This window comes from Schistocerca cancellata, chromosome 3 (assembly GCF_023864275.1).
Source record: "Schistocerca cancellata isolate TAMUIC-IGC-003103 chromosome 3, iqSchCanc2.1, whole genome shotgun sequence".
In the NCBI taxonomy this organism is placed as follows: Eukaryota; Metazoa; Arthropoda; class Insecta; order Orthoptera; family Acrididae; genus Schistocerca; species Schistocerca cancellata.
In genome coordinates, this window is record NC_064628.1 from 104240000 (window position 1) to 104263791 (window position 23792).

The 23792-nt window shown below is 39.2% G+C and overlaps 1 protein-coding gene across 4 annotated transcripts in view; it reads right to left on the reverse strand.

Moving 5' to 3' along the window:
- The window catches only part of LOC126177116 (solute carrier family 22 member 7-like), a 287762-nt gene that overhangs the window by 139312 nt on the left and 124658 nt on the right, over window positions 1-23792 (reverse strand). For 3 of the 4 annotated variants that reach the window (XM_049924383.1, XM_049924386.1, XM_049924382.1), the window contains 2 exons: window positions 23281-23449; window positions 17332-17553 (listed from right to left, as the gene is read on the reverse strand). In XM_049924383.1, the coding sequence (XP_049780340.1) occupies window positions 17332-17553; window positions 23281-23449 (391 nt within the window). The remainder of the gene's footprint in view (window positions 1-17331; window positions 17554-23280; window positions 23450-23792) is intronic. The other variant, XM_049924385.1, reaches the window with a different exon arrangement.

A 23792-nucleotide genomic window follows, 5' to 3' on the forward strand; every position in this document is an offset into this window, starting at 1 on the left:
TTACTGGAATGAACAAATATTTTCATACTGCTACGGAAATAGCCGCTGGCCATCGGAGAGAAGAAAGTGTAACATAACACATTTGAATATAATACTTATTATCCTCATCATTTGTCAGGAGATTGTCAAAATACATGAATATATTACAGCAAACCGGAGTTGCTAATGTTTACGGGACTAATACACTGCCAGAATAAAACATAGTTATGCATGTTTAATAAATTTATCATACACAGAATACCTGATCTTGATTTTTGTGACCAAGTGCTGTCAAAACTGAAACATAGCAGAATTTTTACTTAAGCTGGTCTAACAGTCCCTGTTAAGATATTTATCTATAGAGTAGGAGTTGCCTATCAAAAGTCTTTTAAACTCACTGTAAACTGTGCTTTATCTCAAACCAAGTTTTTATTGGTTGCTGAATTGCTAGCAATTTATTGAAAGTGTGTGTTCCTGAATATTGGACCCCTTTTTGGACCAAGGTAAGTGATTTTAGGTCTTTATGTAGATTATTGTTCGTATTCCTAGTACTGATATTATGTATTCAGCAGTTGTTTCGAAATACTTGTAACAAATTTCATTAAGAAATAAATATAGTAGGAAGCAGTGGTAAGAATACGAAGTTCCTTGAACAGGTTTTTACATGATGTTCTTGAATTTATACCACAAATGATTTTTATTACACGCTTTTACATGCTAAAAACTTTTGCTTGGTTTGATGAGTTACCACAGAATATGATCCCTTATTACATAAAAGAAAGAAATTATGTAGCTTTTTTATTTTTATATTTATGTCTCCTACATCTGACATCACTCTCACTGCAAATACAGACTTGTTTAGGCGCTTCAACAATTCTGTGGTATGCCCTTCCAAATTGAATTTATTATTGAGCTGTAATCCCAGAAATTTATCACTGTCAACCTTTTCATACACATGTTGTAGCTGGAGAAATAGAGCAGTTTTCCAAATCTCAAGTAAAACTTGGATAGCGTACAGGAGTAAACGAATCTATCACATTACGTATATTTTTGTATTGTTTACAAGGCTGTACACTTATTCTATTAAGTGAACAGCACAAGAAATTAAGCTTTGAATTCAACCTACATTATTCATCTTACATATTACTTCATGCTTAAAAACGCACGTTGTTAACATTTAACTTTAACACTGCTGTGGCGAAGTTCTGCGTTTTCTGCTGCAGCTGCGAGGATAATTTTTATAATAGCTACTGATAACTTACATACGTATGATGTTGTTGTGGTTTTCAGTCCTGAGACTGGTTTGATGCAGCTCTCCATGCTACTCTATCCTGTGCAAGCTTCTTCATCTCCCAGTACCTACTGCAACCTACATCCTTCTGAATCTGCTTAGTGTATTCATCTCTTGGTCTCCCTCTACGATTTTTGCCCTTCACGCTGCCCTCCAATGCTATACTTGTGTTACCTTGATGCCTCAGAATATGTCCTTCCAATTGATCCCTTCTTCTAGTCAAGTTGTGCCACAAAATCCTGTTCTCCCCAATTCCGTTCAATACCTCCTCATTAGTTATGTGATCCACCCATCTAATCTTCAGCATTATTCTGGGGCACCACATTTCGAAAGCTTCTATTCTCTTCTTGTCCAAACTATATATCGTCCATGCTTCACTTCCATACATGGCTACACTCCATACAAATACTTTCAGAAACCACTTCCTGACACTTAAAACTATACTCGATGTTAACAAATTTCTCTTCTTCAGAAACTCTTTCCTTACCATTGCCAGTCTACATTTTATATCCTCTCTACTTCGACCATCATCAGTTATTGTGCTCCCAAAATAGCAAAACTCCTTTATTACTTTAAGTGTCTTATTTCCTAATCTAATTCCCTCAGCATCACACAACTTAATTCGACTACATTCCGTTATACTTGTTTTGCTTTTGCTTATGTTCATCTTATATCCTCCTTTCAAGACACTGTCCATTCTGTTCAAGTGCTCTTCCAAGTCCTTTGCTGTCTCTGACAGAATTACGATGTCATCGGCGAACCTCAAAGTTTTATTTTTTCTCCATGTATTTTAATACCTACTCCGAATTTTTCTTTTGTTTCCTTCACTGCTTGCTCAATATACAGAGTGAACAACATCGGGGAGAGGCTACAACGATGTTTCACTCCCTTCCCAACCACTGCTTCCCTTTCACGTCCTTCGACTCTCATAACTGCCATCTGGTTTCTGTACATAATTGTAAATAGCCTTTCGCTCCTTGTAGTTTACCCCTGCCACCTTCAGAATTTCAAAGAGAGTATTCCAGTCAACATTGTCAAAAGCTTTCTTTAAGTCTACAAATGCTGGAAATGTAGGTTTGCCTTTCCTTAATCTTTCATCTAACATAAGTCGTCGAGTCAGTATTGCCTCACGTGTTCCAATATTCCTATGGAATCCAAACTGATCTTCCCCAAGGTCGGCTTCTACCAGTAAAGAACTCGTGTTAGTATTTCGCATCCGTGTTTTATTAAATGATAGTTCGGTAATTTTCACGTCTGTCAACACCTGCTTTCTTTGGGATTGGAATTATTATATCCTTCTTGAAGTGTGAGGGTATTTCGCCTGCCTCATACATCTTGCTCACCAGATGGTAGAGTTTTGTCGGGACTGGCTCTCTCAAGGCTGTCAGTAGTTCTAATGGAATGTTGTCTACTCCCGGGGCCTTGTTTCGACGTAGGTCTGTCAGTGCTCTGTCAAACTCTTCACGCAGTATCATATCTCCCATTTCATGTTCATCTACATCCTCTTCCATTTCCATAATATTGTCCTCAAGTACATTGCCCTTGTATAGACCCTCTATAAACTCCTTACACCTTTCTGCATTCCCTTCATTGCTTAGAACTGGGCTTCCATCTGAGCTCTTGGTATTCATACAAGAGGTTCTCTTTTCTCCAAGGGTCTCTTTAATTTTCCTGTAGGCAGTATCTATCTTACCCCTAGTGAGATAAGCCTCCACATCCTTACATTTATCCTGAGCCATCCCTGCTTACCCATTTTGCACTTCCTGTCGATCTCATTTTTGAGACGTTTCTATTCCTTTTTGTCTGCTTCATTTACTGCACTTTTGTATTTTCTCCTTTCGTCAATTAAATTCAATATTTCTTCTGTTACCCAAGGATTTCAACTTGTCATCGTCTTTTTACCTACTTGATCTTCTGCTGCCTTCACTGCTTCATCCCTCAGAGCTACCCATTCTTCTTCTACTGTATTACGTTCCTCTGTTCCTGTCAATCGTTCTCTAATACTCTCTCTTGAACTCTCTAAATCCTCTGGTTCTTTCAGTTTCTCCAGATCCCATCTCCTTAAATTCCCACCTTTTTTGTAGTTTCTTCAGTTTGAATCTACAGTTCATAACGAATAGATTGTGGTCAGACTCCACATCTGCCCCTGGAAATGTCTTACAATTTAAAACCTGGTTCCTAAATCTCTGTCTTACCATTATATAATCTATCTGATACCTTCTAGTATCTCCAGGCTTCTTCCATGTATACAACCTTCTTTTATGATTCTTGAACCAAGTGTTAGTTATGATTAAGTTACGCTCTGTGCAAAATTCTACCAGGTGGCTTCCTCTTTCATTTCTTACCCCCAATCCATAATCACCTACTATGTTTCCTTCTCTTCCTTTTCCTACTACCGAATTCCAGTCACCCATGACTATTAAATTTTCGTCTCCCTTCACTATATGAATAATTTTTTATCTCATCATACATTTCATCAATGTCTTCGTTATCTGCAGAGCTAGTTGGCATATAAACTTGTACTACTGTAGTAGGCGTGGGCTTCGTGTCTATATTGGCCGCAATAATGCGTTCACTATGCTGTTTGTAGTAGCTTACCTGCACTCCTACTTTTTTGTTCATTATTAAACCTACTCATGGATTACCCCTATTTGATTTTGTATTTGTAACCCTGTATTCACCTGACCAAAAGTCTTGCTCCTCCTGCCACCGAACTTCACTAATTCCCACTATATCTAACTTTAACCTATCCATTTCCTTTTTTAAATTTTCTAACCTACCTGCCCGATTAAGGGATCTGACATTCCACGCTCCAATCTGTAGTATGCCAGTTTTCTTTCTCCTGGTAACGACACCCTCTTGAGTAGTCCCTGCTACATATGATATGAAACACTAACAATCGTTCAAACTTCAAGTGAAATCTAACCACAGTTAATTAGCTAAGGATTTGGCACGATTCGTACGACATTCCTGCCATTTCGCTCTACTCGCAGTTATACTGATAACTAAACTGATGGATTCCACCTGTGTCGTTATTTAACTGTAACCCTGTTGGAGTATTCAGTAGTGAAAAATAACTTGAAAGTTATTTATAACTGGTAAAATAATCTTTATAAAAATATAACTAGAACTGTGATAATGGTTACTCCAGCTACCAGTTAACACAGCACACAACAAATATCGAATTCCGCAGCAAGTATTAGCATCATGCGATGAGTGAAGACAACCTGCTGGCGCAATAATAATTTAATTAGGCTATCTGCAGAGCATATAATAACATTTTTAATGCTACAAGAATTGTATAGTAATTTTTCCTTCCATTTCGGAATTTTCTGGCTCTGCAGTAGTTTGTCTATGTATGCATATATTTTTTATGTTCTCACCAGCAAAACAGTAGCGAATAGATTTTAAGACTTATGCTGCAGCATTCATTGTTGATTACAGGTTACATATGTTGATTAGTGGTGTTGATTGATTTTTGATGCTTTGATGTGAGGTGATGAATATTATCATTGGTGTTTAATTCAGGTAAGTTGGTGAAGCTTTTATATATCCAGTGTGAACAGGTGTTATTTCTGTTTGGAGCTAGTTGAAGTACTGCTGTCATTATTTTGTTTTAACTGTCAGGTGGTCAAGAGTCTTAGGTTACCCAAGGGTTAATTTATGGTGTTGCTTGTACATAGTAAATGTTACCAAATATGTCTACTGAAATCAAGCAGGAGATTCTGGAGGTAGAAGCTGGGAAGAAGGAGATAGGACCGGAGGATAGAGGTGTTTCAGGAATGAGTGACTGTGTGTGGATTATCAATAGAAAGCCCATTAGCACATTCCACCAATTACCTCAAGATACCAATTAAACCTGTAGTAAACATTGTAGTGGGCAGGCAGCAAGATGTGCTACTAGGGATATTAGAAAAGATTGATGCCAAGATTGAAGCCACCAATTGGAAAATGGAGGACACCAAGCAGGAAATCAAGGAACACAGTAAAATGACCCAAGAAAAGATTGAAGACACTAATAAGGAAATCAGAACCTCCAATCAGAAAATCAAGGAAACCAACAGAAAAACCCAAGAAAAGATTGACATTGTGAATGAGAAAATTCAGATGACACTACGAGAGCATGAAAATTTGGAGAGAGAATTACAGAATTATATGGAATAGGTGAGGAAAGACTGCAAGGAGAGAGAAGGCAGATTACAGCAGAGCATAAACCTGCCCCAAAAATGCAAAGAAGATGGGAGAAGAGGTAACCGAGAAAGCCCATGAAGAGGTTCAAGAAGTTAAAGAAGAATTAGGGGGAAAGATCGAAGAGATAATGCAGAAGCAACAGCAATGTTAAGTAGCTATTAAGGGACTAGGCAACAAACAGACTGAATTAGCTCGAAATATACAAAACGCAATAACAGTGCAGAGGGAAAAAGATAATAGGAGCACAGGATATGCAACATTTACAAGGTGAAATCCAACAATTATAAACGAAAACTGAGGAGTTTGACAGAAAAATTGGTTATTCAACACTAGCTATAGGAGAAGGTAAAGTGATAACATTAATGAGTAATGATAATAGTCGTCCACAAGCTCATGTGGGACAAAAATATAAGCCAAAGGGAGCGCTGCACCTGAAGAATTTTATGAAATGGCTGAGAGGCATGTTTCCAACGTATTTTCGTGACAAAGACAAAATTCTGTTTGCGATAGGTAGAATGGAAGGTGCATCTTTTACATGAGGTGTGAAGAAAAAACATGAAGTTTGTAGTTATGAGCAGTTTGAAGGAGAATTTATAAAGAAGTACTGGTCAAAGAGCCGTCAGTGTGCAATACTGGAAAACCTGCTCCATTGCAAGTCTCTCAATAACTGGAGAGGTACCTTGAAAGAATTTGCTGTGCATTTATGGGAACTGAACGAAACTTCAGAGTAACCCTTAAATGCTGATATATAATTATTTCTGCAACTAAGAGAAGATTAGGTCAGAGGATGCAAGAAACTTTGTCCAGAAGTCTGATTAAAGAGAGAGAAGCCCTGATGGAGATATTGAAGCACACACGTGGGCAAAAGAATAATCAAGCAGGTGAGCGGGGCCAAAGAGAAGACAATTACCAACAGAATCAGTTTAATAATCAATCGTTCAACTGAGGAAGAGGAGACTATCATGGAAGTAGGGGCCATGGAAATGGACATCAGTTCCAAGGCGTTTCCAGAAGAGATGAAAATACAAGGGAATATGATAGAGAAGGTGGCAGACAAAGAAATAGTGAGGCCTAAGATCAGGAGGAAAGGAGTTCAGTAAACTAGACCGCACTCTCGATGAGGTCCAATTGTAGTCAGGATAAAGATGTGTGGACTAGATGTTGATGCCTTAGTTGACACCGAGAGTGAAGTGTGTGCTATGTCTCGAAAGCTATGTGAAGAGATACTGAATACTAACGCCACATTTTCCCGTGAATGGTGTCTGAGTTGCAAATGCTGTAGGTGCCAAAAGTACGCCCATTAAGAAATAAGCACTGATTGTGTTTGAAGCAGAGGGAGAAGTATATAAAGCGACATTTTTGGTGTTACCATGTCTTAATATGGCGCTTATTTTGGGAATTGACTGGCTAAATGAAGTAGAAGCAATCATAAATTTAGATGAATGCATAGTAAGTATAAAATGATGGGATGGAGAAAGGAGAGAATTGACCTTGGTAGAAAGAAAGAAGTCATAAGAGGGAGAAGAGTTCTGACAGGTGAATGTGTGTTATGAGGTGGGGCCTACAGGGGAACAACCAGATGATGAGGAAGCATTGATATTCTACGAGGGATTAGCACAAGCGGATCAACCGAGTGAAGATGTTATAGGCAAGAAACTAAAAGATATGACAGATTTGGATGAAGAGATTCGGAAGAGGTTGGCAGAGATCTCACATAAGCACAGCAAAGTTTTCTCTCAGCAGCCAGGAATCATGAAAGGGGTAGAATGTAAATTGAAAATTACGGAACACAAGCCTTTCAAAACAATATTCCATCCCTCAGGTTAAATGGCAAGCAATAGAAGAGGAAATACAAAGAATGGTTGACCTTGTGTTTATTGAGAGAACCAAGACCAATATAATAGTCCATTATTTGTGGTAGACAAGAAAGATGGGAAGGTGAGAATAGTTTTTGATGCATGTACAGAAAATAAAACCATTGAACCAGATCAAGACAAGCCAAAAACGATAGAAGAATTAATTAAGAGGTTTCGGGGTGCAAAGGTACTTAGTAGCATTGACTTACCCCAGAGGTACTGGCAAATACCTCTGACCCCTGAGTCATGTCAGTATACTGTAAGCTGGCAGAAGTTATCATTTTAGAGTATTGCCACTACATCTACATCCATACTCCGCAAGGCATCTGACGGTGTGTGGTGGAGGGTACCTTGAGTACCTCTATCGGTTCTCTCTTCTATTCCAGTCTCATATCGTTCATGGAAAGAAAGATTGCCGGTATGCCTCATTGTGGGCTCTAATCTCTCTGATTTTATCCTCATGGTCTCTTTGCGAGATACACATAAGAGGAAGCAATATATTGCTTGACTCCTTGGGGAGGTATGGTCTCGAAACTTCAACAAAAGCCCGTATCGAGATTCTGAGCGTCTCTCGTGCAGAGTCTTCAATTGGAGTTTATCTATCATTTCCGTAACGCTGTCGCAGCTACTAAATAATCCTGTAATGAAGTGCGCTGCTCTCCATTGGATCTTCTATACCTCTTCTATCAACCCTATCTGGTACAGATCCCACACCGGTGAGCAGTATTCAACCAGTGGGCAAACAAGTGTACTGTAACCTACTTCCTTTGTTTTTTGACTGCATTTCCTTAGGATTCTTCCAATGAATCTCAGTCTGGCATCTGCTTTACCGATGATTAATGGTCATTCTATTTTAAATCACTCCTCATGCATACTCCCAGATAAACTATGGAATTAACTGCTTCCAGTTGCTGACCTGCTATATTGTAGCTAAATGATAAAGGATTTTTCTATTTATTTGCACACATTACACTTTTCTACATTTAGATTCAATTGCCATTCCCTGCACCATGCATCTATTTGCTGCAGATCGTCCAGCATTTCACTACAATTTTTCATTGTTACAACCTCTCAATATACTACAGCATCATCCCCAAAAACCCTCAGTGAATTTCTGATGATATCCACAAGCTCATTTATATAACAACGGTCCTACGACACTCCTCTGTGGCACACCTGAAATAACTTACTTAAGAAGACTTCCTTCCACTGAGAATGACATGCTGCATTCTGTTATCTAGGAACTCTTCAATCCAATCTCACAATTGGTCTGATAGTCCATATGCTCTTACTTTGTTCATTAAATGACTGTGGGGACCTGTATCAAACACCTTGCGGAAAGAAAGAAACGTGGCATCTACCTGGGAACCCGTGTCTATGGACCTCTGAGTCTCGCGGACAAATAGCATTAGCTGGGTTTCACACGATCGTCTTTTTCGAAACCTATGCCGATTCCTACAGAGTAGATTTCTAGTCTCTAGAAAAATCATTATACTTTAACATAATACGTGTTCTAAAATTCTTCAACTCATCGACGTTAGAGATACAGGTCTATAGATCTGCACATCTGTTCGATGTCCCTTCTTGAAAACGGGATGACCTGTGCCCTTTTCCAATTCTTTGGAACGCTATTCTCTTCTAGAGACCTACGGTACACCGCTGCAAGAAGTGGGGGCAAGTTCCTTCACATACTCTGTGTAAAATCGACCTGTTATCCCATCAGGTCTAGCGGCCTTTCCTCTTTTGAGCGATTTTAATTGTTTTCTATCCCTCGGTCACCTATTTCAATATCTACCATTTTGTCATCTGTGCGACAATCTAGAGAAGGAACTACAGTGCAGTCTTCCTCTGTGAAACAGCTTTGGAAAAATACATTTACTATTTCGACCTTTAATCTGTCATCCTCTCTTCAGTACCATTTTGGTCACACAGAAATTAAAGAGGAAGCCGTCTGGTAGAATTTTGCACAGAGCATAACTTAATCTTGGTTCAAGAATCATAAAAGAAGGCTGGATACATGGAAGAAGCCTGGAGAAACTAGAAGGTATCAGATAGATTATATAATGGTAAGATAGAGATTTAGGAACCAGGTTTTAAATTGTAAACATTTCCCGGAGCAGATGTGGACTCGGACCACAATCTGTTGGTTACAAACTGTAGATTAAAACTGAGGAAACTGCAAAAAGGTGGGCATTTAAGGAGATGGGACCTGGATAAACTGACTAAACCAGATGTTGTACAGGGTTTCAGGGAGATCATAAGGGAATAATTGTCACGAATGGGGGAAAGAAATACAGTAGAAGAAGAATGGGTAGCTCTGAGGGATGAAGCAGTGAAGGCAGCAGAGGATCAAGTAGGTAAAAAGACGAGGGCTAGTAGAAACCCTTGGGTAACAGAAGAAATATTGAATTTAATTGACGAAAGGAGAAAATACAAAAATGCAGTAAATGAAGCAGGCAAAAAGGAATAGAAACGTCTCAAAAATGAGATCGACAGGAGGTGCAAAATGGCTAAGCAGGGATGGCTACAGGACAAATGTAAGGATGTGGAGGCTTATCTCACTAGGGGTAAGATAGATACTGCCTACAGGAAAATTAAAGATACCTTTGGAGACAAGAGAGTCACTTGTATGAATATCAAGAGCTCAGACGGAAACCCAGTTCTAAGCAAAGAAGGGAAAGCAGAAAGATCGAAGGAGTATATAGAGGGTCTATATAAGGGCAATGTACTTGAGGACAATATTATGGAAATGGAAGAGGATGTAGATGAACATGAAATGGGAGATATGATACTGCGTGAAGAGTTTGACAGAACACTGAAAGACCTAACGAAACAAGGCCCCGGAAGTAGACAACAGTCTGTTAGAACTACTGACGGCCTTAGGAGAGCCAGTCCTGACAAAACTCTACCATCTGGCGAGCAAAATGTATGAGACAGGCGAAATACCCTCAGACTTCAAGAAGAATATAATAATTCCAACCCCAAAGCAAACCGGTTTTGACAGATGTGAAAATTACCAAACTATCAGTTTAATAAACCATGGGTGCGAAATACTAACACGAGTTCTTTACAGACAAATGGGAAACCTGGTAGAAGACGACCTTGGAGAAGATCAGTTTGGATTCCATAGAAATGTTGAAACACGTGAGGCAATACTGACTCTGCGACTTATCTTAGATGAAAGACTAAGGAAAGGCGAACCTACGTTTCTAGCTTTTGTAGACTTAGAGAAAGCTTTTGACAATGTTGACTGGAATACTCTCTTTGAAATTCTGAAGGTGGCAGGTGTAAAATACAGGGAGCGAAAGGCTATTTACAATTTGTACATAAACCATAAGAGCCGAGGGGCATGAGAGGGAATCAGTGGTTGTGAAGGGCGTGAGATAGGTTTGTAGCCTCTCCCCGATGTTGTTCAATCTGTATATTGAGCAAGCACTAAAGGAAACAAAAGAAAAATTCGGAGTAGGTATTAAAATACATGGAGAAGAAATAAAAACCTTGAGGTTCGCTGATGACATTGTAATTCTGTCAGAGACAGCAAAGGACTTGAAGTGCAGTTGAACGGAATAGACATTGTCTTGAAAGGAGGATATAAGATGAACATCAACAAAAGCAAAACAAGGATAATGGAATGTAGTCGAATTAAGTCGGGTGATGCTGAGGGAAGTAAATTAGGAAATGAGACATTAAAGTAGTAAAGGAGTTTTGCTATTTGGGGAGCAAAATAACTGATGATGGTCGAAGTAGAGAGGATATAAAATGTAGACTGGCAATGGCAAGGAAAGCGTTTCTGAAGAAGAGAAATTTGTTAACTTCGAGTGTCAGGAAGTGGTTTCTGAAAGTATTTGTATGGAGTGTACCCATGTATGGAAGTGAAGCATGGACGATATATAGTTTGGACAAGAAGAGAATAGAAGCTTTCGAAATGTGGTGCTACAGAAGAATGCTGAAGATTAGATGGGTAGATCACATAACTAATGAGGAGGTATTGAATAGAATTAGGGAGAAGAGCAGTTTGTGGCACAATTTGACAAGAAGAAGGGACCGGATGGTAGGACATGTTCTGAGGCATCAAGGGATCACAAATATAGCATTGGAGGGCAGCGTGAAGGGTAAAAATCGTAGAGGGAGACCAAGAGATGAATACACTAAGCAGATTCAGAAGGATGTAGGTTGCAGTAGGTAGTGGAAGATGAAGAAGCTTGCACAAGACAGAGTAGCATGGAGAGCTGCATCAAGCCAGTCTTAGGACTGAAGACCACAACAACAACAGTGTCTGGACATTTTGTTTTGATCCACCTACCGCTTTGACATAAGACCAAAATTTCTTAAGATTTTCTGCCAAGTCAGTACACAGAACTTTACTTTTGAATTCGTTGAACGCCTCTCGCATTGCCCTCCTCACACTACATTTCGCTTCGTGTAATTTCTGTTTGTCTGCAAGGCTTTGGCTATGTTTATGTTTGCAGTGAAGTTCCCTTTGCTTCTGTAGCAGTTTTCTACCTAGGTTGTTGTACCACGGTGGCTCTTTTCCATCTCTTACGATCTTGCTTGGCACATACTCATCTAACGCATATTGTACGGTGGTTACAATGTTGCCCACTGGCCCTCAACGCTGTCTGTACTTGAGATAAAACTTTTGTGTTGAGCCGTCAAGTACTCTGAAATCTGCTTTTTGTCACATTTGCTAAACAGAAAAATCTTCCTACCTTTCTTAATATCTCTATTCATTTATTTACCTATGCTGTAACCGCTTTATGATCGCTGTTTCCCTGTTCTTCGTTAACTGTTTCAAATATTTCGGGTCTGTTTGTCACCATAAGGTCTAATATGTTATCACCACGAGTCGGTTCTCTGTTTAACTGCTCAAGGTAGTTTTCAGATAATGCACTTATAAAAATTCCACTGAATTCTTTGTCCTTGCCACCCGTTATAAACGTCTGAGTTTCCCAGTCTATATCTGGTAAATTAAAATCTCCACTCGAAACTATAACATTGTCGGGAAATCTACTCGAAATATTTTCCAAGTTTTCCTTCAGGTGTTCTGCCACAACAGCTGCTGAGCCGGGGGGTCTATAGAGACATCCAGTTACCATGTTTCAGCCTGCTTTAACCGTGACCTTCACCCAAATTATTTCACATTTCGGATCTCCGTCAATTTCCTTCGTTACTATTGCACTTTTTATCGCAATAAACACGCCTCCCTCTTCACTGTCCAGGCTTTCTCTGCGGTATACATTTAAAGCCATTTGGGCTTAATGTATCGGTCTTGGAATTCATTAGAGCATTGGACAAGATTTTGGGTGAAGAATTACTTCAGAAGGTTACTGTTTACATATATGCTATATTAATTGCAACTGAGACATGGGAAGAACATTTAGAGACACTTGAGGGAGTCTTGCAGACGTTTGAGAAAGCTGGGGTAACAGCAAACTTCGATACGTCAGGATTTGGTAAATCCCAGATAAAATTCTTGGCTTCATAATTACCGAAGAGGTTATTTACCCTGACCCAAGTAAATTCGAGACAAGTAGGCAATTTTCAATTGTTCGTAACAAAAGGCAACTGAGGGGATTCTTCGGCGCCTGTGAGTTCTATCGAAAATTCCTGAAAGAACCTGTACTCACTGCCCCCAAATTGAGATCACTTACTAAAGCCAAAATGACCTGGCACTGGAATGACGAATGTCAAGAAGAATTTGAAAGGATTAAAGAAGCATTGTGTAATGCAGATATATTATGCCATCCTGATTTCTCTAGAGACTTTTATTTGGGAGTGGCTAGCTCAGATTATGGCCTAGGCGTACATTTAAACCAGATGGAGAAAGAAGGAGAGACGAAGGTTATAAAGACTGTAACCTTTGGTAGCAGAAGCATCAATGCATGGGAAAGGAGATACAGCGTTACGGAGGAAGCCGTACTCTCTATTGTGTGGGGTTTTAAGCGATTTCGTTATTATCTAGCAGGACGAAATGTAAAGGTGGTCACGGACCACAAAGCCATAACGTTCTAAATCACAAGTAAACTGAAACACAGCCGCTTGATAAGATTGCATTGCAAGATTATGACTGCAAAGTGATATACAAGCCTGGTAAATCATGTACCACACCTAATGCATTATCAAGGCAGCCACTCGATTCTTGGGGAACAGGTGTGAGTGGACCAGAAGGCGGAGAAGTTCAGGTAAATTTAATGAAGGGAGTACAGCATTAAGATTTGTGAAGAGGTTCTTGAGGAACATAGGGAGAGAGCAGAACAAGGACGAAAATACTGAAATTAATCAAGAATAAGTATAGATGTGCTGGTAAAGAACAGAATAGGACATACTGTTATATCCACCAGGGTATACAAGGGGAAAAGAGAGGATGAAGAGAGCTGGAGACTATGTATACCAGAGCATATAATAGACAAGTTAATCTGGTACACACATCATAGCAATGCCCATTATGGACCTAAGAAATGCCTTGAGAAACTGAAATTGGACAGCATCTTCAACAAAATGGGAAGGCATATAGGCTTATTCAAGTTGCTGAGCGTTTGTGACACCTGGCAGAAAACTAAAACTACCACTGTTCATCAAATAGGTTACTTGCATCCCGTCATACCAGAATCAATTAGCGGCATCGTGGCATTGGACCTGTTCAGTCCCTTGTCTGTGGCAAAAGGAAATTATACCCAAATTCTAGTTGCAGAAGAATTAGTATCTAAATTTGTGAAGTTTTATCCATTAAAGAAAACAACCAGCCAGGTCATCATTTATAAGTTTAAAAAAGTTTACTTTATCAATGTATGTACACTGAAACGAATCCTAAGTCATAATGGATCCTAATTCTGATCCAAGAAGCGGAGGGAAATGTTGAATAGGCATCAAATAGAACAGATCGCCATCTGTAGATACAAACTGGCCTCAAACCAGGCCAAACGGATGATGGAGTTAAATCGTTTGTCTCTGACCTATTGTCACAAGAAACACGGTACTTGGAAGGAATACCTAGACGAATTCGCATGTATTTGGAACCACCTAACGCATGATTCGACAGGATTTGCACGATGCGAAATCTTAGTTAATCAGGAACCTGACTGTTTTTTTGTGAGTTGGTGGAATATCCACACGGAGATAACCTAATTTGGGAGAGGAAATTTGAACTAGTGGAAATGAACCAGGAGGGAGAAGGTGAAGAGGAGACAGGAAAGACATGATAAATTGGTGAAACCTGTAAACTACAGGTAGGAGACCTAGTGTTCATGAAAGTGCATGCTAAATCGAAGAAGATAGATTCTGAAATACATAAATTTAACTGTGTATATGAGGGACCATATAGAATTATCAAGATCGAACACCACAATACTGTGGAGTTGGAATATGCTCAAACCAATGGAGTGCATGGCAAGGAACACATTGAAAATATTAAGAGATACTATCCATGTGAAGATTGGGGCAACCTGAAGGAGAGAAGTTATCAGGAAGATGAAGTAGGGCCTAGACAGGCACAAACATAAGTGTGTTGGAGAATAAAGATCTTGAGAACTAGTGTGCAAGTGTCAGTTGTTGTCTCTTATTTACTATATCTGTTTCTATTCTGGATTATGGGTTTTCATGATGAGAAAAGACTTAACCATATTTAATGGATGAATTGCAGGTAAGAACTGAGACATAGTTATCCTTTATAGTGTGAGAAGTATTAGTGTCTAGAATACTGTAGTGTGTAATAATATGACCTAGATATGGAGCATTCTATGAACTGTGGTAATAACAGACGCTCAAAAGCAGGAAACACAATTTGTAAAAAATGAGAAAGACATTTCTTTAGAGATTTATCTTGTGATCACCACACTAACGATAGATTTATATATACATCTGTGAGTAGAGATTAAATTATTGTCATTTATCTACATTTGTATTAAGTAGGTATTAGTCTAATTAGAGATAGTTGTTTCCTGTGATGTGTGGTGCTAATATAGTAGGATTTTCGTTGTGTTCTGGACAGCAAACCTCACAGAGATGAACCGAAATGAAAATAGTTTTCTTACAATATGATTCAATAGATATCCAGCGTTGTATAGTTAATAAATTGTGGTAGTGAGGCGTTTTGTTATAATCTGTATGTGATAGTATTGTTTCAACAAATTACAATTTTTAGTTGTGTCATTCGTATAGTTTGTAATTGAGTTGTAATCTGTTTTGTAGGGGCAGTTTACAACCGGAGTCAGAGGATTCAGTTTGCCAATTTTCTTGCTCTTGAATTTACATATTTATTCACTTTCTATCACTGTTAACTCTGTCTATATTCTTTTCCATCTCCAGTTTCAAAGAAGTCCATTTGGCATTTGGGAGGGAGGTGGGGATGAAAGGGGTCAACCACTCCTTACGTATGGAGAACAGTATATCTTTTCCTCACAAAGGTCGCAGTAGGTACTATCCATAGTCGAGAGCCAAATGCACCAGAAAGTAATCAGTGTTGAGACTCTGAAAAAGTAAGTTGTTGACTGCTAAACGAGCAGGGCGGAATTTCGCAGGATGGCCGACCGCATTTACCATTGTTTAACGACTATGTGTGTCACCCAACACCTCTGTATGAAAACCACTAACTGTGCTGTGTGCAGCCTGTGGCTGGTTTGCATTGTTGGAATTTGCTATTGTAGTGTTGGGCAGTTGGCTGTTAACAGCGCGTAGCGTTGCGCAGTTGGAGGTGAGACGCCAGCAGTGGTGGATGTGGGAAGTGAGATGGCGGAGTTTTGAGAGTGGATGATCTGGACGTGTGTCCATCAGAGAGAGTAAATTTGTAAGACTGGATGTTATGAATCGTTATATATATCATGACTTTTGAACACTATTAAGGTAAATACATTGTTTGTTCTCTATCAACATCTTTCATTTGCTAACTATGTCTATCAGTAGTTAGAATCTTATATTCAGCTGGCAGTATTGGCGCACGCTGTATTGCAGTAGTTTGAGTAACGAAGATTTTTGTGAGGTAAGTCATTCATGAAAGGTATAGGTTATTGTTAGTCAGGGCCATTATTTTGTAGGGATTTTTGAAAGTCAGATTGCGTTGCGCTAAAAATATTGTGTGTCAGTTTAAGCACAGTCATTTATAATTTTTCTAAGGGGACGTTTCATATGTCAACCCTTAGCCGAGGATACCTACCTGGAATCTTCTGATTCTTTCTTGTAGTTTGTGTAATTAGTGTAGCTATTCTTTATTGCTAGCACGTAATTATAGAGAGAAGTTCCTTTGTAGTTGTAGTTTTTCATCGTTGTACAGTAAAACAGTTGTGGCTTGCATGTAGATTTGCACCAAGTATTTCGCAGCTGCGCTTGCAATTAACGAGGTATTATTTTCAGTGCTATGCTAATGTGTTTTCTTGTTTTTGCTCTTCAAATTGTGTTTTTCTTGTTATCGAGTGAAATACGTGATAATTATGGCGTGTGAAAAACGTAACACTAGGCTCCAAAGTAAATTAAGAAATGACAGTGAAGACGAGAGTAGTGTGTAATGAATTAACAAATATTCAGAATGGTAATTTGATAACTGTGCATAGGAAAATGGACCAGGTAATGAATAATGGTGTAGACAGTGAAACAATTAGTAAGCAGGGAAGAATTGTCAATCGATCGGTCGGCAACAGCTCACCTCCAACTGCGCAACGCTACGCGCTGTTAACAGCCAACTGCCCAACGCTACAATAGCAAATTCCAACAATGCAAACCAGCCACAGGCTGCACACAGCACAGTCAGTGATTTTCATATAGAGCGCTACATGGCGTTACCAACATAAAACCCTAAACAGCCTTCTTACAACTCCACGACCGCCATAGTACCGGAGAAAACATCAGACATGCAGCACTGTAGTTAGAAGTTGTCACCTGGTGACAAAACATATTTTTGGTCATTTTTGGCACTGAACAGACTTCAAGGAAATTAGGAAGGTTTCACAAGTATCGTGACACCACCCATAAGCTGCTAGGTTCTAGTAGAACAAAGACGAGTTAGAAAATTGTTTGGTAAGTCACCTGGCAACAATGAGGATTACTGTGTTCCTGAAGACATTCCAGCTGGAGAAGATGCTGAGGAAGCCCCTCCTGTCTGTCTTGCTCTTGCCCACGGTCTGGATCACCTGCAAGGCGAACGGAGGCACCGTGGAGCCGTTGGTGGCTGCTATGCGACGCACAACGGCCAGCGCCTCCTGCTCTCGACCCCTGCACGCCAGCCAGCGTGGAGACTCGGGGAACCAACTGTCACAAAAGAAGTACAAGTCTCCTGTAAGTAATGGTAGTAGTCCTAGTAGTAGTAGTAGTAGTAGTAGTAGTAGTAGTAGTAGTGGAACATTTGTCCACTAATCAGTTTTACAACAATATCAGAGCTGTCAGCTTAATACAAAGAAAACACACAATGAAAACTTTACTTATACATTTGGACATTTAAACGGTTACATTCCGAGCTAAACAATAATTTATCGATTGTGCACATTGTTCTTTAGTATTTCAGTATGTTCATACTCGAAACAAATTAAGCTTAATAGGAAAACGAATGTTCCATTATGACACACATATACACACACACACACACACACACACACACACACACACACACACACACACACACACACATTCCAAATCACCTTACAATTTTCGTTATTCCTATGCACTTCAATCTTTGAATCTCTGTAACTCTGAAAAACTGAGTAGATATTCCTGAGTAATAAAATGTATATTCAGATGAGGAAGTAGTGATGGGAACAACTGAATCAAAGGAATCGATTCAGTTGGTTGTTGGAAAACAATGCATTCCATTTTGAGTGTGAACATTCCATTGTTATGCCACTATTTAACCCTTATTGTTGACTCCACTCTGTTGTCACTTGTCACCGTTGTCGTCACCGTTGTCGTCATTCCGACATCTGATTTTATTGAGTGCATTGACTAACTATTAGTTTGGCTCTTCATCCACTTTTATGAAGAGGCATTTTCTTAATAGTGAACTCTGTGTTTGGATCAGAATTCCGAAAAGCTCAGTGGTGTGAGGATGGAATAAAACTTATGACTCATTAGAAAATGATCCTCAAGGCAAACTCAATGAGATTTAAAGTCTCTGCAAAGATGATTCATAATCTGAATCTATATTAATTAAAGAAATACAAAGAAAATTAACAAATATTTCTCGCAAAAAAAGCTTCCAACAATTGACATTATATGTTTTATGTTCACGTCACCTCAGCATGTACCAAAATAGGATGATTGGTGATTGGTGCAAACCAGAGGAAATAGAGTTTCAGTAAATTTAAATAAAAAAGTGATTGTTCATTTAGTTCAACATAAATTTATCTGGTACCACCAGTCATTAACCAATTAAAACCAACTAAACATCCATATTTAATACCAGAAGGATGAAAGATGCAGATTTAAGTAAATGAATACATGAATTTTAAAAATGCTTCATTTTAAGAAATATACTTTTTATTCAGGTTTCCTTGAGATAAATTACATTATTTTTCTCTAAAGAAGTTGGCAAAACTAGTTGTGATTCATGTATAACCGAAAAGACTGAAAGAGTATGCACATGAAATCTCTCAAACCCAGAGACTGAGTGAAAACATTAATATGGCTGATGTAACCATCAGAGACTTGTCAGTCGGCTGTCTCACATTAAGTGAAACAACTCAGAGTGAAAATACTGATACAGCTTACAAGGTCGCAGAGACTACATTCAATTATTGGTTGTTTCATTTGACTAAAAAAAAAAGGACTGAACAAAAAAAGTAGACTGGACAATCGGTTGTTAAAACCAGTTGGTTGTCCCCTCACTATGAGGAAGAAGATTTACATGTAAGATTTTCCAGTAATAATGTGTATTGTAGCAAGTATATTGTAGAATAAAGTGGCTTTTGTATTATAAATATGTGTTACATTTTTACAAACGATTGTTCTATGTTGTCTAAGTAACCCATTAAGGTATAATAGGAATTATTTAACAAATGATCTATAAATGTCATATGAAAATTGTTAAAGTTAAATGTGGCTCTTGTCCTGTGATGATAGACAGATTGTTGGTGTGATAATTACTAAAATTTTCCTCAGTGTGCATAATAATAGGTTTGAAGCGATCATGTTCAGCAATCAGAAGAACACACACATCGCGCTAGTGATTGATATGCTACCGGAACGTTGCAGACAGTTTAAGATAATCAAATGTTTTGTCTGTTGTACGGATCGACAGATTGACAGAACCGATCGACAAACGGCCACCAAGACAGTGGAATAGAGCTGACGGAACTTGATAAATCGAGAAATCGGAGTCTAAACCTGTCAGGGCCAATAAAAAGCAGAGTACTCAACATAGCGCAGCTTGCCTTTGCTGTTGGAAACCTTGTCGGTAAACGCCCCAGTCGGAATTGACGTGTGGAACAAACACATACTCGCAGAGGCCCACAATCGGATCACTCACTGAGCTGGACACCGCCTGCCAACATGTGTTTAATCCGATGGGACGGTGAACCAGTTTGTGACACTAGATTCCCAACCCTATGGGGCCAGGCGAAACATTCTTCCAGGGCAGTTTTAGCCCATCAAACACAACTTTCACACTTGTTGCCTAGGCACAGCAGGCCTACATCAGACAAACAATACTTGAAATCATATGGACTAGATAGTGCGACTGCATTTCGGTCACACTGCTATCTGTAACATAAATATTTCTTTTAAATTACAATTAAAGGGTTTTTACCCATTACGATTTGTGGAATAATTACAAAATGTTAAATTTTTATGTTTTATGTTGAAAGGACAGGGACCAGAGCGACCATATTTACTGAAGACCAGCGACTGCTAGAAGACACTATTTTCGACCACTGTTAATGTAAATGTAAAAAGAAAGATAAGAAAAAGTTGTATGAATTGAACTTGTACGATCACCTTTTGGTGTTGCAGTTCTTCTTATTCCCATGCTTGCTAAGAAAGTTGGATGGCGAATTCCTCTTTTGTTTTACCCAGACATGTTTCAGCACTTTTTGTGCTATCTTCAGCGGATTACTTTATTTCCTTTCTCACATGAAGCTATTGAATGTTAATGTTGGTAGCAGTGAGTCTGCTACACAATCTGCAACTTGTCATGGCTTTGATGTTTTTGTCCCCTTTGTTTGTGGTGTGGTAACATGCTGATTTCTACCACTTTTGTCATTTCACAGGCATTTTCTGCGAGTTTTCGAACTTGCTCAGTATTTTCGCCGCCATACTAAGTTGTAGACTGTGTAGCAGCATAAACATTCAATAGCTTCATGTAAGAAGGAAAATAAAGTAACGCACTGAAGATAGCACAAAAAAATGTTGAAACATGTTTTGGTAAAACCAAACTCCAAAGGTCTCTTCATAAAACTGAATTCCTCATCCAATAACCTTTTACAATATTCAGTTACCGTTTATGTTTCGTCCCTAAAGCTTGTTTGTAGTGTTATTTAACGTGGATCACGAAAGCAGAACGTTGTTACTGAGTTTATATACTGCAAAATCTAAAAATAAATATTTTATCTTCCAAACGTGAAGAAGTTAAATTATATGAACAACGTATTTCACCAGATATCCAGTTTTTGTCTTTGAGAAAAATAAAACGCAAAAAGTGAAATCAGAGTGTTTTTATAACATAAGAGATACATAACGGCAAAGAGAATAAGATAGGGCTGATCGTCTGCATATTATGGAAGTACCTGAAGCATAAAATATTGACAAAGGTTCAAACAGTATAAATTTTGAAACTTCCTGGCAGATTAAAACTGTGTGCCCGACCGAGACTCGAACTTGGGACCTTTGCCTTTCGCGGGCAAGTGCTCTACCATGTGAGCTACCGAAGCACGACTCACGCCCGGTACTCACAGTTTTACTTCTGCCAGTATCTCGTCTCCTACCTTCCAAACTTTACAGAAGCTCTTCTGCGAACCTTGCAGAACTACCACTCCTGAAAGAAAGGATACTGCGGAGACATGGCTTAGCCACAGCCTGGAGGATGTTTCCAGAATGAGATTCTCTCTCTGCAGCGGAGTGTGCGCTGATATGATAGGAGACGAGATACTGGCAGAAGTAAAACTGTGAGTACCGGGCGTGAGTCGTGCTTAGGTAGCTCAGATGGTAGAGCACTTGCCCGCGAAAGGCAAAAGTCCCGAATTCGAGTCTCGGTCGGACACACAGTTTTAATCTGCCAGGAAGTTTCATATCAGCGCACACTCCGCTGCAGAGTGAGAATCTCATTCTAGTATAAATTTTATTTAAAGAACGGAAACGGTTGTACATCAGAGCAGACTAAATCAAAGACTACAAATTATCAATTTAATAATTTTTTTGAAGTTGAACAACATCTCTGGGATTAATTATGAAACACAACGCTGTAATACCGAAAAGAAAACACTGCTCTAATGCTTTTTTTTATTACGTCGTCATACAAAACTATCGTAATTGTAATAAAAATTATTCTCGGCAATCATCTGCTAAGAAAGAAAGATTATACATACTGTAGCAGAATATATGTGCAAGAAATATAATGTTCTAGGTTCGCCAACATACGGTATCTTAAAACGAGGCGTATCATGGTAACTATCAAGTAATCCATCCTAGGAAAGAAATTGGTCTATATGGAATTCAAACCCAGCTCGTAAATACATCATTATAATATTTTACAAACATCAAGAATGCTATCCTCAAACATTGGTATTTCCTTGCACTTTGGAAATTGGGCAAGGTCCTGAAGTTCAGTAAGTCAGGGAAAGACAACTCCATCCCACAAAATTACAGGCTGAGCTGTTTCAGCAGTGCTCTTGAATAAATAATTCATAAACATATCACTGGCACTGCATCAGTGTCCTGAGCCCAGACAAACTCCAATTCCAGAATCACCTCGCCACAACACAATTTCTCCGCACAACACGCGGCAGCAAAAAAAAAAAAAGAACCAGAGGCACTGTTTTCCTTGACCGCCGAACGTATTAGCCATAACAGCTTCATGTGCCAACTCTCTAGAATTCCGCACAGGTTCATATGTGTCACTCACAGGGGCTTCGAGAGATTCGGGGTAAACAATCAACACTTCATGGTAAACAGGAGGGAGCACCTCATGGCAATGTACTGGAGTTCCACACATTAAGCCTCCACGACAATGTGATGGCAGCCATCCACACCAATGACAAACCTACCCTGGCACACTACTGGAAATTACCAAACATCATCTCAGCTTACAGACAGGATTGAAAAGTCTCAGGCATTGGTTGGAAAAATGGTGAGTTTAGTAAGTGGAAGTTAATTCTGTTTACAAACAGACTGCATCCTCTCCCCTCCCACATGCACGCGCACACACACACACGCACACACACACACACACACACACATACACACACACACACACACATGCACAAGCACAAACAGTGTAGATAAATCACATTACACAAACATTTTTCTGTGACAATTAGCTACCTTGACGTTAAGTTGGACTGGAGGAAATTGAAACCAGAGTTTAAGTCAGACTTTTCTAATTCCACCCAATGCTCAACTGCCAAAGTGCACTGAATGGCAGCATGGCTAGTACATGTATGTAACTCTCATTATAAGGCTGATGATGTACGTAGGAGCAGTCCGGGAATACCGAACACCAACAGATCTTCTGTCCCTGCACTTGATTAATTGCGAGCGATGTCCCACGACACACACACACACACAACAATGGACCACTCGACTGTACAGGGATATGAGACACTCGAAAGCTCTACGTAGCTCGCTATGTGCTTCGCATCACACCTTTCTACTGTACATGCTTCTCTCTCAAAAATAATCTGTGATGAACTTCTGTTCTTGGACAAGACACGCTGACTAAACACAAGATGTACACGTTCCTTATCCTTTGTTCATTCATCTCAAAAACATAAAATTTTAATATTCATTGCATCTTTACACATCCCCATGTATCGTTTATTTTGCGTACATTACCTGAAGAAGAAGAATAGTATAAAACAACTGAGGGCAGCAAACGAGAGGGAATAGTTCCAATTGGGCAGCGCCCAAGGCACCAGACCAGCAAGCATCATTCCAACACCCATGCTGCAGCACGCATAGCGGTTGACTGCAGTGCGGTGCTTGATATCAGTTAGCTCCAAACCTGAAACACGAGAAATCATCCTCAAATGCTTTCAATATTACGTATCAAATAACACAGACTTCACTTCAAAAATGTTTCGCAGAATATTCTATAGTGCATTTGCAGGACAGACACCATAGCACTGTGTATAGTTCCACAGTAAATACGTAACTTTTAATGAAAGCCTAAAACTGTAAACGAGCAGTGTTTGCTTGGCCAAGGCACTTTTTCTACTCTGTTTGTAGCACGAATGGTGTTGTTGTTGATGTGGTCATCAGTCCAGAGACTGGATTGATGCAGCACTCCATGCTACTCTATCCTGCGCAAGCTTCTTAATCTCCAAGTAACTTCTTCAACCTACATC